Source organism: Rhamphochromis sp. 'chilingali', assembly GCF_963969265.1.
Source record: "Rhamphochromis sp. 'chilingali' genome assembly, chromosome: 2".
Taxonomy (NCBI): Eukaryota; Metazoa; Chordata; class Actinopteri; order Cichliformes; family Cichlidae; genus Rhamphochromis; species Rhamphochromis sp. 'chilingali'.
In genome coordinates this window covers 4,237,465-4,252,572 of record NC_137930.1, presented here as the reverse complement: position 1 = coordinate 4,252,572, position 15,108 = coordinate 4,237,465, and the positions used below count along the sequence as shown (strand labels likewise).

General features: G+C 40.3%; 1 protein-coding gene across 3 annotated transcripts in view; it reads left to right on the top strand.

The window, feature by feature from the left end:
- The first annotated feature begins 561 nt into the window (after positions 1-561).
- LOC308391641 (RNA-binding Raly-like protein) overlaps positions 562-15,108 on the top strand; it is a 75,481-nt gene continuing 60,934 nt past the window's right edge. For 2 of the 3 annotated variants that reach the window (XM_080874298.1, XM_080874297.1), the window contains exons 1-2: positions 579-645; positions 10,696-10,768. In XM_080874298.1, coding sequence (XP_080730424.1) covers positions 609-645; positions 10,696-10,768 — 110 coding nt within the window. In that variant the 5' untranslated portion in view covers positions 579-608. Of the gene's footprint in view, positions 646-1,784; positions 1,837-10,695; positions 10,769-15,108 lie in introns of all 3 variants that reach the window. The other variant, XM_080874299.1, reaches the window with a different exon arrangement.

The window sequence follows — 15,108 nt, the reverse complement described above, 5'->3', positions numbered from 1 at the left end:
TGCACTCTGGCTCAGGATAATCATATTTGTTCTGTCTAGAAAATTAATTCTCTATATATGTGGGGGAATAATTACAAAACTCAAATAACAATTCTCCCTTTTGGTTTGCGATCACCTCCTCCCAGAATGCAGTAGTGTTGCAGAACAGTGGGTTTTGCTTTAACAGGCAGAAAAGCATGCACTTCAATTTCTGCTAGCCTTCAACAACCTTGCTTTCATCCACTAGGTGGTGTGACACCTCCATCAGCCAAACACTGAGGCTCACCTGCCTGCTGTTACAGCTAAAGGTACACAACAAATGGAAATACATCTTAAACTTTAAAGTACAAGTTAAGTGAAATGTGCCTTTGAATAATATTTCATTCCACTGATTCTGTGTGTCCTTCTCTACAACACTTGAAGCGGTGATTTCACATTTTTCTCTTTTGCATGCACACTCACTCTTCCTCCCCACTTTCCCGCAGACAAATAATTTGGTCCTGCCTCCTCCATCCCTCTGCTGTTAGGTGGTACAGCCCACTGCCATACTCAGCAGTCAGCCTCTCTCTCGGAGGAGGAGGATTCACACTCTGGTTTTATTTCTCTCCTCCTCTCCTTCTCCTCTTGCTATGACCCATTTGACAAGCGGCTGCCACCAAGACCGATGTGAGTAACAGACACACGCAGACACAGAGTTACATGAGTGTGTTTTTGAGAGAGTGAAGAACGATGTGGTTAGGGTTCACCGGGAGTGCAGTGATGTGCAGGTGTGCATCTCAGGTGTGACCAAGTGTTCATGTGATGGAAACAACTCATGGAGCAAGAGCTGGGCTGAAACTAGATGCTTTGCCCTTTACACTGATGTGAGGAGTGGGCTGAAAGAGCTTTAGCTGTGGCTCAGGAGGTTTAGCAGATCATCTACTGATCAGAAGGTTGAAGGTTTGATTCCTGTCTGCTTCGGTCTGCATGTTAAAGTATCCGTGGGTAAGATACTGAAACCTGAGTTGCTTCTGATGTGTTCATTGGAGTGTGAAAGATAGATAGAAATAAAGCACTTAGACATAGAAAAAATGCTTGAATGAATGTGTGTGTGAAGCAGTGAATGTGACATGTTGTGTAAAAGTGCTTTGACTGCTCGAGTAGAAAAGTGACATGTAAAAACCAGTCCATTCACATGAGGAACAGTGGTCTCAGCGTGTGAGTGTGTTGATGGACATGAAATACGTGTGTTTGATCTCATTCTTCACTGAAAGACTAAATTGTGCCTCTTCATCGCTCTAAAGTGAGATGCTGTCACATCACTTGTCTGAATGGGTGTCTGTGCAGGTGTTAGACAGCATTCAGAAACACAGTGCTGTTTCTCAAAAGCAGGAATCAGTCATTTACAGCTTTTTTAAGCCAGGATGTGTTTTTTGTGCCCATGTGAACTTATTCAAGAAGTATGGTGGATATGTTCTGCTGCTGATTTCAGCTTCCGAACATGCTTTGTTGGTGCAGAACGTTTTTGACACGGCACAGACAGAAACTAGGTTACTTTTAAAATAACGTGAACATGTTAAAAATAACATTTTTTTATGTAAGCATCATAATCTTTAAGGATTGGTATGACTAAAGGCGGCACAGCAGTGATGAATCTCAGCTTGTCTGAGCCTCTTCTTGTCCACATGTCAAAGAAAACAAACTCAAATACCTCCTGATGGTACTCAAAGTGTTTGTGTGAGTCTAAAATATATCAAATACTATCAACATTCACCTTAGAAGAGACACAAAAAGACATGAAAATGACCAACATGTTCTGATCTCAGGACCTCAGATGCTGTTGTTCTGTCAGATGTCTCCGGTGTCTCTGACTCACAGGTAAGGCGTCCTTTGGTGTTTCTGTTTTGACACACCCACCCAGCGATAACAGGTTAATTTATATTAAGAGGGTTTAAATCAAACTTTCTTTTCTATAATCGGACTTTGGCTAGGTTTAAGACCTGAAAACTACTTGCTTAGATTCAGGAAATGGTCACTGTTTGGGTTAAAATGTTCTCCTTCTCAGCATTAACCATGCATGTAATACCTGAAACGATCAAAAGAAAATCAACATTATTTATGCAAGATAATTCATAATTTTATTGGGGAGGGGGTTCGTGGCTCAAAGAGTTGGCAGTTCGTCTTGTAACCGGAAGGTTGCCGGTTCGAGCCCCAGCTTGGACAGTCTCGGCCGTTGTGTCCTTGGGCAAGACACTTCACCTGCTGCCTACTGGTGATGGCCAGAGAGGCTGATGGCGCGATATGGCAGCCTCGCTTCTGTCAGGGCAGCTGTGGCTACAACTGTAGCTGCCTCCACCAGTGTGTGAATGTGAGAGTGAATGAATAGTGGAATTGTACAGCGCTTTGAGGGCCCCGAAAAGCGCTTATATAAAATGCAATCCATTATTATATTGGTTGGGTTTGATTATTGGGGGGGGGGGTCATAAACCCCCTAATCCCCCTGGAAATCACGCCCCTGAGCTGCACCTCTGTCTGGTCCTTGTGGGTCCCCTTTGAGTCTTTGTTTTTCTGACTTCTTTCCAGCAATAAGAACAAAGCTCTAACTACAGCAGCACAGGGACAGTGACTCTGAGGTCCTTTTCTTTGTTAAACACTCATCTAATCATAACAGATCCAATCATGTTGTCTCCTCTTGGGACTCAAAACTAATTAATGAGAGTTAAGCTCATGGTTGTGTTTATGCATCCTTGAAAAACATGTAACATCCTCACCATCCACACTGACAGATCAGTGTCACAGTTTGTAAAAGTGGTGTGAACATGGCTGAAGAGGCATCTCTAAAATATTTGGGACTCAGTAACACTTTTAAACAGATGCTGAAGGCATTAAATAAAATATAAAAATTCCAAAATAAAGCAGAAGTCAGGACACATGAAGTTTAAGTTTAACACAGGGTGGAGAACACGACGACAATGTGACTTTTTCAGTTTTGATAAATGATTTTAAGACGTCAACCATCTTCTGAAAGCCTGAGCTGTGACACTGAATTTTTAGTGCAGCAGGATGAACATCAGAGACATAAAGTCACAAACTAAAGCAGGATGCAGAGGAGATAAGGAGATCGCTGCAACAGGAAACTGAATGGATCTGTAATCGGCACACCGATCATCCAGACTGACGCTGTGGATGAGAAGCTCCTGTTTTATTTCTTCCTGGAGACATTAAGGAGCTGACAGATGGGCGCTGATGGCTGCGTTTGTCTGTCACGTATAGAATGAGGATGTTTTTCTAATGTATGTAGACAGTAATGTACGCATATTGTCACTTTAAGGTAATTCATGTGGCAGTACGATAGCAATATACTGCAGAATAGTCAGCAATTCAACACTGTATATGATCACACAGATTACACTAAACATCAAAGTCAGCTTGGTATGTGTCAGCCATTCCCACCATATTTTCCTAATCTCTCATAAACTGACATCTTTATGACGGATAACAGTTACATAAATTGATTTATTTCTATTCGAAATCAGTTCATCTTCTTCCAGTGGCTTGAAAGATGTGAAAAACTAAATACACTGAAAATATGAAACTATCTAAAGTTTGATATATTTCAAGGAGTTACCCTGAGTTATAAATGTTTGCAGTGGGTGCATCCACAGATGAGGTCAACTAAAACCAAAAACCAGCTCCGTTTTTTGTCCTAAAACACGAGTTGCTTCACTGGATTCACACTTGTCTTTATGCTGGGCCTTGGTGCAGCAAGAAGTGGCTCTTCACTTCCAGTCACTAAAAATATGAACAGAAGCTTCATCAAGTCACAAAATAAAAGACCCCGTGCAGACTAAACACGGCACTTTAGAAATGCTCTTGGTGTGATTTAAAGTCGTGTGAAGAAAAAAGTATCCCAGAGACATTGCATCCTGGGGTACCATCCTCTCTTTAATCTTTTGATTGGCTGACCCTTGCAGATTAAAGGCTTGGACATTTGGAGGGTGGGGTCTCTCTGCTCGGAGCCAAAGCTCTGCTCCTGAGATGACCATATTAGGTACTTCCCCTTTTTGTGACATCCAAGAGTCAATTAAATAAAATACCAGTCTGCAGCCCGAGTTTTTGACTCAAAGAGATCACTCTACATACACTGACCTCATTGGGCATATTTAATATGAACAGCCAACTTGTAGTTTTACAAGATGGTAGTGAGATCTACTAGGATATATGGCTTGGACAAAGACAGTTTTCAAGCTGGAGATGTTAAGATCTTCACTGGGATGATCAGGATGGACAAGATTAAAAATGAGTACATCAGAGGGACAGCTGAGGTTGAGCGGTTTCGAGAGAAAGTTGGAGAGGAGGGGCAGCAGAAGTGTTGGACAATGGATGAGAAGATTTATAAATGTAGTGAAGGAGGACATGTAGAGGGTGGTGAGGCAGAGGAGGATGCTAGGGATAGGATGAGACAGAGACAGATGAATTGGCTCTGGCAACCACTAAAGGCAGCAATCGAAAGACAAAGAAGAGAACAGCGCTGGAACATGAGATATATGACAGGAAATAACCAGAAGCAATAGGCCCCTTTAAAGACTTGATTCGACCTGATGAGTAAAGTTTTAAGGCAGAAACAGTTCCAATTTTATTCATATAAAACCAAATCACCACAACAGTTGCCTCAAGGTGCTTTATCCTCCTAGGACAGGGGTGGGCAATCTCAGTCCACGAGGGTCGGTGTCCCTGCAGGTTTTAGATGTGTCCTCGAACCAACACAGCTGATTTAAATGGCTAAATTAGCTCCTCAACATGTCCTGAAGTTCTCCAGAGGCCTGGTAACGAACTAATCATGTGATTCAGGTGTGTTGACCCAAGGTGAGATCTAAAGCCTGCAGGACACCAGCCCTCGTGAACTGAGATTGCCCACCCCTGTCCTAGGACCTGGCGTCCACATATGTGGACATCACATTTTGGGTTATTTAGACCAAAATATTAAATTTTGCTCCACAAGGGCCTGATATCCACTTATGAAGACGTTATACTGCTACTGTTCTATCGAAATTTTAAATGAATATCCTCATATGTGGCTCTCATTTTTCTTAAAAACAAAAATTAGGTAAAAAAAATCTGCTAATTCTTTGTTTTTACATTCATCGGGTTCCAATCAGGCCAAATATCAAAGAGAAATTAAAAATGCATGCTGTGGAAGAGTTCGGGTCTTGGGAGGTTAAGATAAGTTAACGTTTATTAGTCCTACATGTGGGAAATTTGTTACATTTACATCGTAAGCTAAGGATCCTAAAATTACACAAGAAAGAAAGTAGAGAAAACCCCAACAATCAGATGACCCCCTATGAGCAAACACTTTGGCAACAGTGGAAGGGAAGAACTGCCTTTTAACAGGAAGAAACATCTGGCTTCCCTTGCCCCCAACCAGCTGCAGCAATCATGCTGTGGAAGAGAACCAGAGATTAAGAATAAATAATGATTAAATGCAGAGAGATGTATAAACACAAAGCGAGTGAAAATGAGTAAAATAATAATAATATTAAAAGTGGCTATTGATCCCAAGAGTTCAACGATGTGAATCTCATTCCAACTTTAAAAAGTAATTTTATGCGCTTTTCCTCACCAAAAATCATGTCTGTAATCCTCATTTTCTCTTAGAATTATATTAAAACCTTTTATTACTAAGTTTGAAGCATTTTATAAAAAGTATTAAGTTGTGTTTTGCCTCAGACTGTTTTAAAAGCAACACACAAGCTTCTGATTAATGTTGATTGCAATACAAGTGGCCAGTTGATTCATCAGTGCAAAATGCAGATACAGGTATTCTGCCGATAAAGGGTCATAAACTGATTTAACTGCTGAAGCAGCCATCCACATTCCACAGAAAATGTCGGCGTTACTTAGCCTAGTATACATTTTTCACAGCCTTTTTTGCTGTTGCTATTTTGATAAATGTTGTGTTTTTCATGAATCTGATGGAGGCGGACAGACCATCATCATCACTGCAGAGCGAACGGACGCTCTCTGACAGCTCTTTAAAAACTTAGACAGATAGACAGAGAGAAGTAGCCTTATTGGCCTCATCCAAACGCCAGCACCCGCCCTCTGCTCTGCTCTGGATTTCCTGCCAAACTCTGAAAAGCTCGTCCCTTAAAACCAATAACCAGGAGGGTGTGAAATTATCTTGTCATCGCTCTCTTCTATCCCTCGTCTCGCATTTCTCCTCTTCTTCTCTGTCTCCACCCTATAAAGCTTATGTGCCAGCCAAACAATGCAATGCAATATAAGCAATGAAACAGCTGTAATCACTCAGTCACCCGTTCAGCGCGCTGCAGTCACTGTGGCGACCTGGCAGGCTTATCGATCTCTGGTGGCGGGAACGATTAAAGGCACCCCGGCAGTTAACAGATGGTGAGTGACGGCACTCATAAACCTCGCACTAAAAGACTAATGTCCTACAAGCTGCATCCGGCGTGCCAGCAATAAACAACCCTGCCGCAGACTGTCAGCGATACGAGCAGGGAGAGAGGGATGAAGGGAGGCGACGGGCCACCTGCTGTCCCACCAAACATGGTTTGACATGCGGGGGGTCCTCGGAGCCGAATATGGAGCGCTGATGGAGGTCGTGAGAGACAGTCTGCTCTCAGCTTTCAATTACAAAACCCAAATGGTGCCTGAATGGTTCAAATCTGAAGGAAAGAGGACAGAAAGAAACCCAGAGAAATACTTTGGAAGGAAGATATTTTACAAAAATACAGCAACAGATATAAGCTTGACAATGGCGTAGAAACAATGGCGTAGCTCCATGTATGCTAATGTTGGTCAAGCTGACCACCTCTTAAGTTTAGTTTGAAAAATCTCAACAATTAATATCTTGCATCTAACAACTTAGACTAGATTCACACTTAGGTGTCTTTAGTTAATTGTCATGACAACAGCAACTAATCATGGAAAGATAAGCTTCAGTTAGCAGTTAGCATGAGCCAAGCTGCCTCCATGTTACTGTCTTTGTTCATGTAAAACAGTCTGATTTCACAACACAGTGATAGCTTCTCCTAGATTTTAATGCCAAACTACATGAGCCAGAGTATGTAGAGTATGTAGTCTAGCAGAATATTTACATTCTGAGTAGGATTTGACAGACTGATGCCTGCAGTGGCTTTCAAAGAATGTCTGTCTTCCATGCAAACTATAGGACACCATGACTATCTGCTAGCGACCAATGCAAGTGCAAGGAGGCGTTCAGTGTAGCAAACTTTACTTCTTTGCAACCGATATCACGCTATCGACTGCCAGCAACCTCTTGCAACCAATCACCAACCAGTCTTAGAATATACGTTTTCCCCTAGACTGCTGGTTTTCAGGGGGTCACTGAACATTGTCTAAGCCTAAATAAGTATATACAGTAAATGTGGCTTTAGCACTTAATTTCATGTTAGCTGCCAACTGGCTGGGGAACACACATTTTTCTCTCCTGATCAGTGATTGCCAGATGGTCACCACCTCATCATAAATGCCGAGACCAAATCTGAACTTGGGGGGAATGAAAAAAAAAATTAATTCCAAGTGACACATCAAAAACTTCACATTTGTTTCAAAATGCCAGTTGTGCCTTTCTCACAAACATAGGGTTAGGGTCATGTACAGCCTTAGATAAAACGTCATTTATTATACTACTCATTCTAATATTAATCCAGAGAGCACTCCACTGTGATCACCACACTGATTCTACTGTAGAAATAAGGCTGCTCATCACTGCTTTGTTACCTACTGAAAATCAGGCTCTGGCTCAGGTGTTTTGACCCAGGGTGAGATCTAAAACCTGCAGGGCACCGGCACTCGAGGCCTGGAGTTCCCCACCCCTGGTCTAGATGATGACAATGCTGCATCTCCAACTTTGAGATAAATAAAATAAAATATACCCGACTAGATAAAATAGATGCTAGTCGGGTATATTTTAGCATCTTTTCAGCCAGTGAGTCTTGTTTGAGAAACTTTCTCTCATGAGGTAGATGTAAACCAAAGCATACCTGCATGGTTACAGATAGCTTTTTGGATGTTAAGAAGTGAAATGGAAGTGAAACTTTCAGTGACCCCAGAGATTGCAACTTTTTAACTCAAAGTCATACTTGGTAATAAGTCTGGGCAGTTGTTTGGGGAGCTCCCATCTAAATGGATGAAGACAGAGCCTCAGTATCAACTTCTGTGGTCAGAGCGACATAAAAACTGTGCGTGTCCTGTATGTATGAATAAACAAATCCATGAAAAACATTTAACAAATTGGAGGACTTTGCCCCAGGATAAGGTTTCAATTTTTTCCCCTTTGCAGATTTATGTCTACTTTCAGTTTATGAAACTTGCTCAGGAGAGTAATTCTCTCATTTTTCTGGAGCCCGTTCTCTTTGCTGTAACTTCCAGACACAACCTCAGAGATTTATCACGGCAGCATGACGTAACAGCCCGGCACAAGAGTTTACAGGGGTTTCTGAAATCAAATTTTCTGCTTCCCTTTTGTTAGGGCATACCCCATTTTTGTGCTCTCTTTGGCTGACAGACATGCTTGTTGTTGATAGGAGGAAAGCAGCATGAATGTGAGAGAAAATTAACTCCAGTCTGACAGATGGAAGCCAATTAGTTGCTCTGGCCACTCGTTAGGGCCGCCGGCTGAGCCCGCTGGGGCTGTGTGTGTGTGTTTGTGTACAGGGAGGGTGTGTAGCTGTGCACTTTGTTTGTGGTACAGTTTTTCTTTATTAATTTACTTTTGGGAGTCGTGCAAGTGCTGTGTGAGAGCCAGAGGTGGGACCAAGTCATTGTTTTGCAAGTCTCAAGTAAGTCTCAAGTCTTTATCCTCAAGTCTCAAGTCAAGTCTCAAGTAATGTCAGGCAAGTCAGAGTCGAGTCTCAAGTCACTGGTGTAAAAGTCCGAGTCAAGTCACAAGTCTGAAACTTTGAATTTCAAGTCCTTTCGAGTCTTTAAAAGAAACAAACGAAAAAATAATGTTGCAGTTATGCTAAATGTAAATATTAGACCATGTAATTTTAAAATCTGTGTTTTTCTCAACACATGACAAAATAGTGAACTTAGAAAATATACACAAATTGTGAAATTGCACCTCTTTAAAATGCAGCTCAATTAAACCTAGCTCCAAGAATAATTTTCACCGACAGTTCTGAGATAAGCTGCATGTTATTCTTGGATGCGGTTGTAGGACCAGCTTTAAAATCGCATGACAAAAATATCATACACATTAAAAAAAACTGTATCACCAACGTAGCCTGGACAACATTTGCTAGTTAGATGAAGTCAGCTATCTCATCGTAGCATATTTATATGCATATTTATAATTATACGGTTCTTGGAGTGAGTGCATACACTCATGAAGTTTAGTAACTTCCGGTCACTGCAACAAGCCCAGGTACAGTTTACCGACGGATGGGTGCAGGACCTTGAAATGCACCGTGTAGAACGAAAGACCATCGTACGTATCATAAGTTTACCAGTCTCACAAATCGTCTTCATGAATACACATTCGTTAACCGTTTATTAATATAACCTTTGAGCTCAACGGTAATTAATTAGTAGTGGAAATAATTTCTGGTAGCATCACAGAAATGTAGCAGTGACAATAATATTGTATGCTGTAATCGCACTGGGCAATTAGTGATACAAAAAACCTGTTTTATCCTGTGAATAAAAGTATATGTTTTTGTCAGTGTACCATAATAACAGAAGCGAAACGCAATATTGTGTCAGGATAATTTACTATTTATGCACAATAAATAAAGGAGCATAGCGCGACAATTTCTGTTCAGCGCCAGACTTGCTTGTAACCTATATCACCAATTATGTTATGAAAATGACGCATTAACTACAACAGCAGACTGACCTTCATGTAAATGCTTGGAGCAGACTAACCTGTGAGCTGGAGTGTTCTAGGACGTTATATTTGATCTTTGAATGGCTGCAATCCAGTCGCCTCTTTGTTACTTCGGAAACATGGCTCGAACAATTTCTCTTCAACGACGTAATCCGATAACAACCGATCTCTTTACCCGTCGGCTTCCCGTGGCTGTCATGCGACCGGCTATTGCAGTTAATAATACAACGGCTTCTTGACATTTTTGTGTTTCTTTTTATCGCTGTGTGACTGATTTTAATTGAAAGCCTGCGTGCGCTAGTACCGCTTGCCACGAGTTCCCAGAATCCTTTGCGGTTCTACCCGTGAATGACGTCACATTTTCAATCTCTATATAATATGCATGTTAAATTTTATATTTGGGGTGAAATATCAAGTCTTTTCAAGTAAACCGGTTCAAGTCCAATTCAAGTCCCAAGTCATTGGTGTAAAAGTCCAAGTCAAGTCACAAGTCTTAGAACATTTTTTCAAGTCAAGTCTAAAGTCATAAAATTAATGACTCGAGTCTGACTCGAGTCCAAGTCATGTGACTCGAGTCCACACCTCTGGTGAGAGCTGTGTGTGGCTTATGGCTTTAGTTAGTGTTTGTAGACTTGCTTTAAGGCCAAAGTAAGAGTGAGTCTCTAGGAAAGTATGTCAGTGTAATGCCACGTAACGTGATGGATAGTGTACTGTCAGTAATACAGGTGTGTGTGTGTGTGTGTGTGTCAGCTGTGGGTTCAGGCAGTGTTTTATGTCTAACTCCATTACCGTCTTCCTCGCGTCAGGTGCTGAGACACCAGGCCTCAGTGTCTAACTTAATTTGACGGTTTGTTTTCCAGACGCCAGGATGAACGGTGAACTGAGAGCCGGTCGGACCACGACAGCCAAGAGAGGAAGCAGCGCCATTGACAGGTGCGTCTGCATATCTACCACTCCACCTGAGTTACAGATATTGCTTCTGTGGTTACATTTATAGAAACTTCAATTTAAAAATAATGAAAAAGATCATGACTTGCACCCTCACAACACTATGAAATAAGCTTAAAAATAATGAAAGTTTGACTAAAGAGTGTCCTAAAGAGGAATTCTATTCACTATCCTCAGCTGGAAATTGTTTTATGCTGGTTCTATGTTGACATTTAAACACATTTGGAGGGAAATCTTGGAGGAAACTTCCAGCATGAAGTTTAGGGATTGCTTGGAAATGGGCTTTGCAGTTGTCACTATGCATTGTTGATAATTTAGAGATCTGCCTTAGAGACATGATAAGATGAAGAGAAGCAGTAGCATCTCATAATCTCAGTGCAGGTGGAAGTGGTACATCATCAAGGTAGAGAAAAGGCGGTTTTAGGAAGACACTTTGATTGCTTTGGAGTAGAAAGTTTGCACGTTTGTACATTATCTTGCACCGGTTACTGAAAAGTGTGCATAATTTAATACGTTTATTATTATAAATACCAATAAATCTTAAAGAACTCAAAAGAAGTAATGTGGAAATGTTAAAAAAACAACTAAAGATAAAGAATATCCAAACAAACAAGCCAGCAGCCTTTCTTGATAGCTTGAGCTTGATAGTTGAGATGATTATTTATCAATCTTAAACATCATCTAGATGTCCTCCTTAGACTTTCCAGAAAACAAAGCTTGTGTTCAGAAGCTGTCTCATATTTTTCCATCGAGAAATTAGTATTAATGTCAAAAATACTGCTCCCTAACAGTAAGTTAACGACCAAATCTCCTTCTTTCTCATCCTTCTGAGTTAATTAATTAAAGCATCATTAGCGTCCATCACAGGTTTACAATGATAACATCAGGTGGCAGAGTTGATGAGTGTGACAATAAAGACGTGAAGTTTGCCATGAAAGAAATCAGACAGTTTACATGCAGACACATGTAACTGACTTAAAAGTGTTTTATTGCTTCATTCACAGCTGTTTAGTAACCAAATGTGAATCAGACGCCACTGCATTAAAAACAACAACAAAAATATATGCAGTTCTTGATTTTATCATCATCACTCTTTAGAAGCTGCTCTTCTTAGAATTTCTAATGAAATTTTGACGAGGAAAGATGAACATTTTTGATTTAACAGCATCATCCAAATCCTCACATTGATCATTGCTGAAAACTTTGGGTTCTCCTCTGTTATCTTGTCCTGTCGTGTGTCTCAAGGTTCTGTTTTGGGCATTTTTAAAGGTGTCACATATCTTACATATGACATGATATCCAGTTATACGTTTTATTTCTTCACAGAATGTTGCAAAAATAATTATCAGTTATCATTATCATTATAAGTTCTTGTTTGTGCTCTTGACAGCTTTGTTGCCACTGTGATCAACAATCTTGGCCATCATTGGTTCAATCAAAAGTCAGAAATGTACTTATTACATTGGACCAGGCTCTTAGCTTTGATAACCATGTTAATAGTCTTTGTCATACTACTTTGTCCATGTTTTGTGCCTCAGTTGAATGGTGTCAATTCAATTCAATTTTATTTATATAGTGCCAAATCACAACAAAAGTCGCCTCAAGGCGCTTCATAGATACAGAGAAAAACCCAACAATCATATGACCCCCTATGAGCAGCACTTTGGTGACAGTAGGAAGGAAAAACTCCCTTTTAACAGGAAGAAACCTCCAACAGAACCAGGCTCAGGGAGGGGCGGGGCCATCTGCTGCGACCGGTTGGGGTGAGAGAGGGAAGACAGGATAAAGACATGCTGTGGAAGAGAGACAGAGGTTAATAACAGATATGATTCAATGCAGAGAGGTCTGTTAACACATAGTGAGTGAGAAAGGTGACTGGAAAGGAAAAACTCAATGCATTATGGGAATCCCCCGGCAGCCTACGTCTATTGCAGCATAACTAAGGGAGGATTCAGGGTCACCTGGTCCAGCCCTAACTATATGCTTTAGCAAAAAGGAAAGTTTGAAGCCTAATCTCGAAAGTAGAGATAGTGTCTGTCTCCCGAATCCAAACTGGAAGCTGGTTCCACAGAAGAGGGGCCTGAAAACTGAAGGCTCTGCCTCCCATTCCCCCGTGTCCAATTGTAATTCACTGTAAACTAGTCTCAGTAAGTCACTTATAAATGGTCCAAAGTGGTGATTACTTTGAGAGCTCTGCATAGTCACGTCTGCTGACATTAGTGAACTCCTGCATTAATAAATATCATGCAGGTCATTGAGGTCATCCGACTAAAACCTTTCAATGGTTCTTTGTTCTAGAATGAAAACTAACAGAGACGTATATGTAGATACATTTTGCTTACTTGCTTAATTTCCTTCACTGCAGTAATCTGATGGATACTGAACCTTTATTACAAATAGAAACATTAATATCTAACAGACACGTTTGATGAGTAGACAGCATAACAAATCAAGGTGATGCTTATACACACAACCTACCTGACTATTTAAATATGACACCTGAAAAGTCTATTTGGATGAAAATCTGTATCTAAGAAAATGTGCTGTTCCCAGTGTCTCCATACAAGTGCAAACTTATGTTTTGTAATTCTGGAAATTCAGACCAAACTTCCCTCCCTGTTTTTAGAAGTGTAATCCAGGGAAGGAAGAAGGCCAGTAATAGTGTTTTGTGTTGTGTTGATGAGCCTTTGCTGAGGCCCCGTTTTTCAGCCTTGTATCATTCTATCAAAATAGCTTTGACACATAATCTGTTAAAACTTTACAATACGACATGCGACTCCCCTGCATTTCATTTATAATTATAAAGGTATTTTATTTTGAATTACAATGTAATTACATTTACCTACAAATACTTAAAGGTAGGTACACTAGAATAAGGGGCTAACAAGTCTGATTTTTACAGGAATCAAAGAAAGAATTATTATCAAATTAAATGTATTTAATGCTTAATGTTATTTAAGGCTATTACTTCATAGTATGGATATAGATAAACACTACACTAAGTAAAGCAATGCGTACCTTTAGGTAGAGCACAATTTAATAGGAATTTTGTGGAAAAACAAACAATAGGAGGAGCGAGGCCCGTATTACTGAGTGTTCAATCTTGCACTTTTACATCTCTATCATCATTATGTTTATGTACATGATGTTCTATTATTCAATTTCCCTCACTTTTTAGTAATTATTTAGCAGAGATTTGAAACAGTTTATTGATAATTTAGTTAATGAAATTTGTTTAAAGTTAAAATAAATAAATAAACATTAGTCTTGTGCATGATATGGCCCCTGACCAAAAGCTACAGCAGACCTATGAGGTGAGATGGAGAAACATTGTTTTTCTGCAAAATTACCATGAAATTACAGACTTTAATTTATTTACACTGCAGTTAAAATTATGTACAGAATAATTTCTGTCTGCTTTCCTGTAAAATATCTGAAGTTACACACTACATAAATGTATTTAGAGTATAAATATTTCTTTGTTTCCTGTAAAAACTTGACTCCCTACCCCCTTATTCTAGTGAACCAACCTTTATGTATTTGTAGGTACATATAATTGTAATTTAAACGTAATTAAATTATAATTCCATTTAATTACAGGGAATTATACCATAATCCAAATTATCCAAAAAACAAGTACAACTAGTGTTGCTTCAGTAAATCCATTTACATTAGAAGACATCCATGAGCGGTTCACAGAGACAGCATTCCTCTGCGATACAGGGACGTGCATTTGAATCTTTGAGTGTTCGAGATCCTTTATGTCGTTTAAATTCTTTGGAGTAATTTTGCTAACATTACATGTTAAACTTGTGTTTTTATAGTAGTACCACCAGAACAGCAGCTCTATCAATGCTGGTTTTCTGTGGTTGTTAGTGCTGCAGTTGGCATTTTGTTTGAGGCTGAAAGTGAATGACGGTCCAGCTGTCCCCAGCTTTAACCTCATTCTCTGTTTACATGGAAGCTAAAGCCAAACTGTCCTCCAAATCCCACCGCCGCACGCCGCTGGACGGATTAAAGCCGGGACGAACACGACTCAGCGACGGCCAGAGTTGGGATTTACAGCCAGGCAGCCGCACAGCCAACCCCCAGAGAGGCTGTGAGGATCTGTGGAGGGAGCCAGTGGGAACAGTTCACTGTGCGTGAACCCTCGTTGCTCAGGATTTCACATAATTCACTTACCACAGCCTGCAAAAGGCGGCAGGCTTAAATAAGCTTTACTTCTTAAACCTCTACCATCATGAGAAACTAAGGTGGAGAGTCAGAGCTCAGCCCAAACATCCAGAGAATGTTTGTGGATGCTAGAATTAACAATACGTCCACAA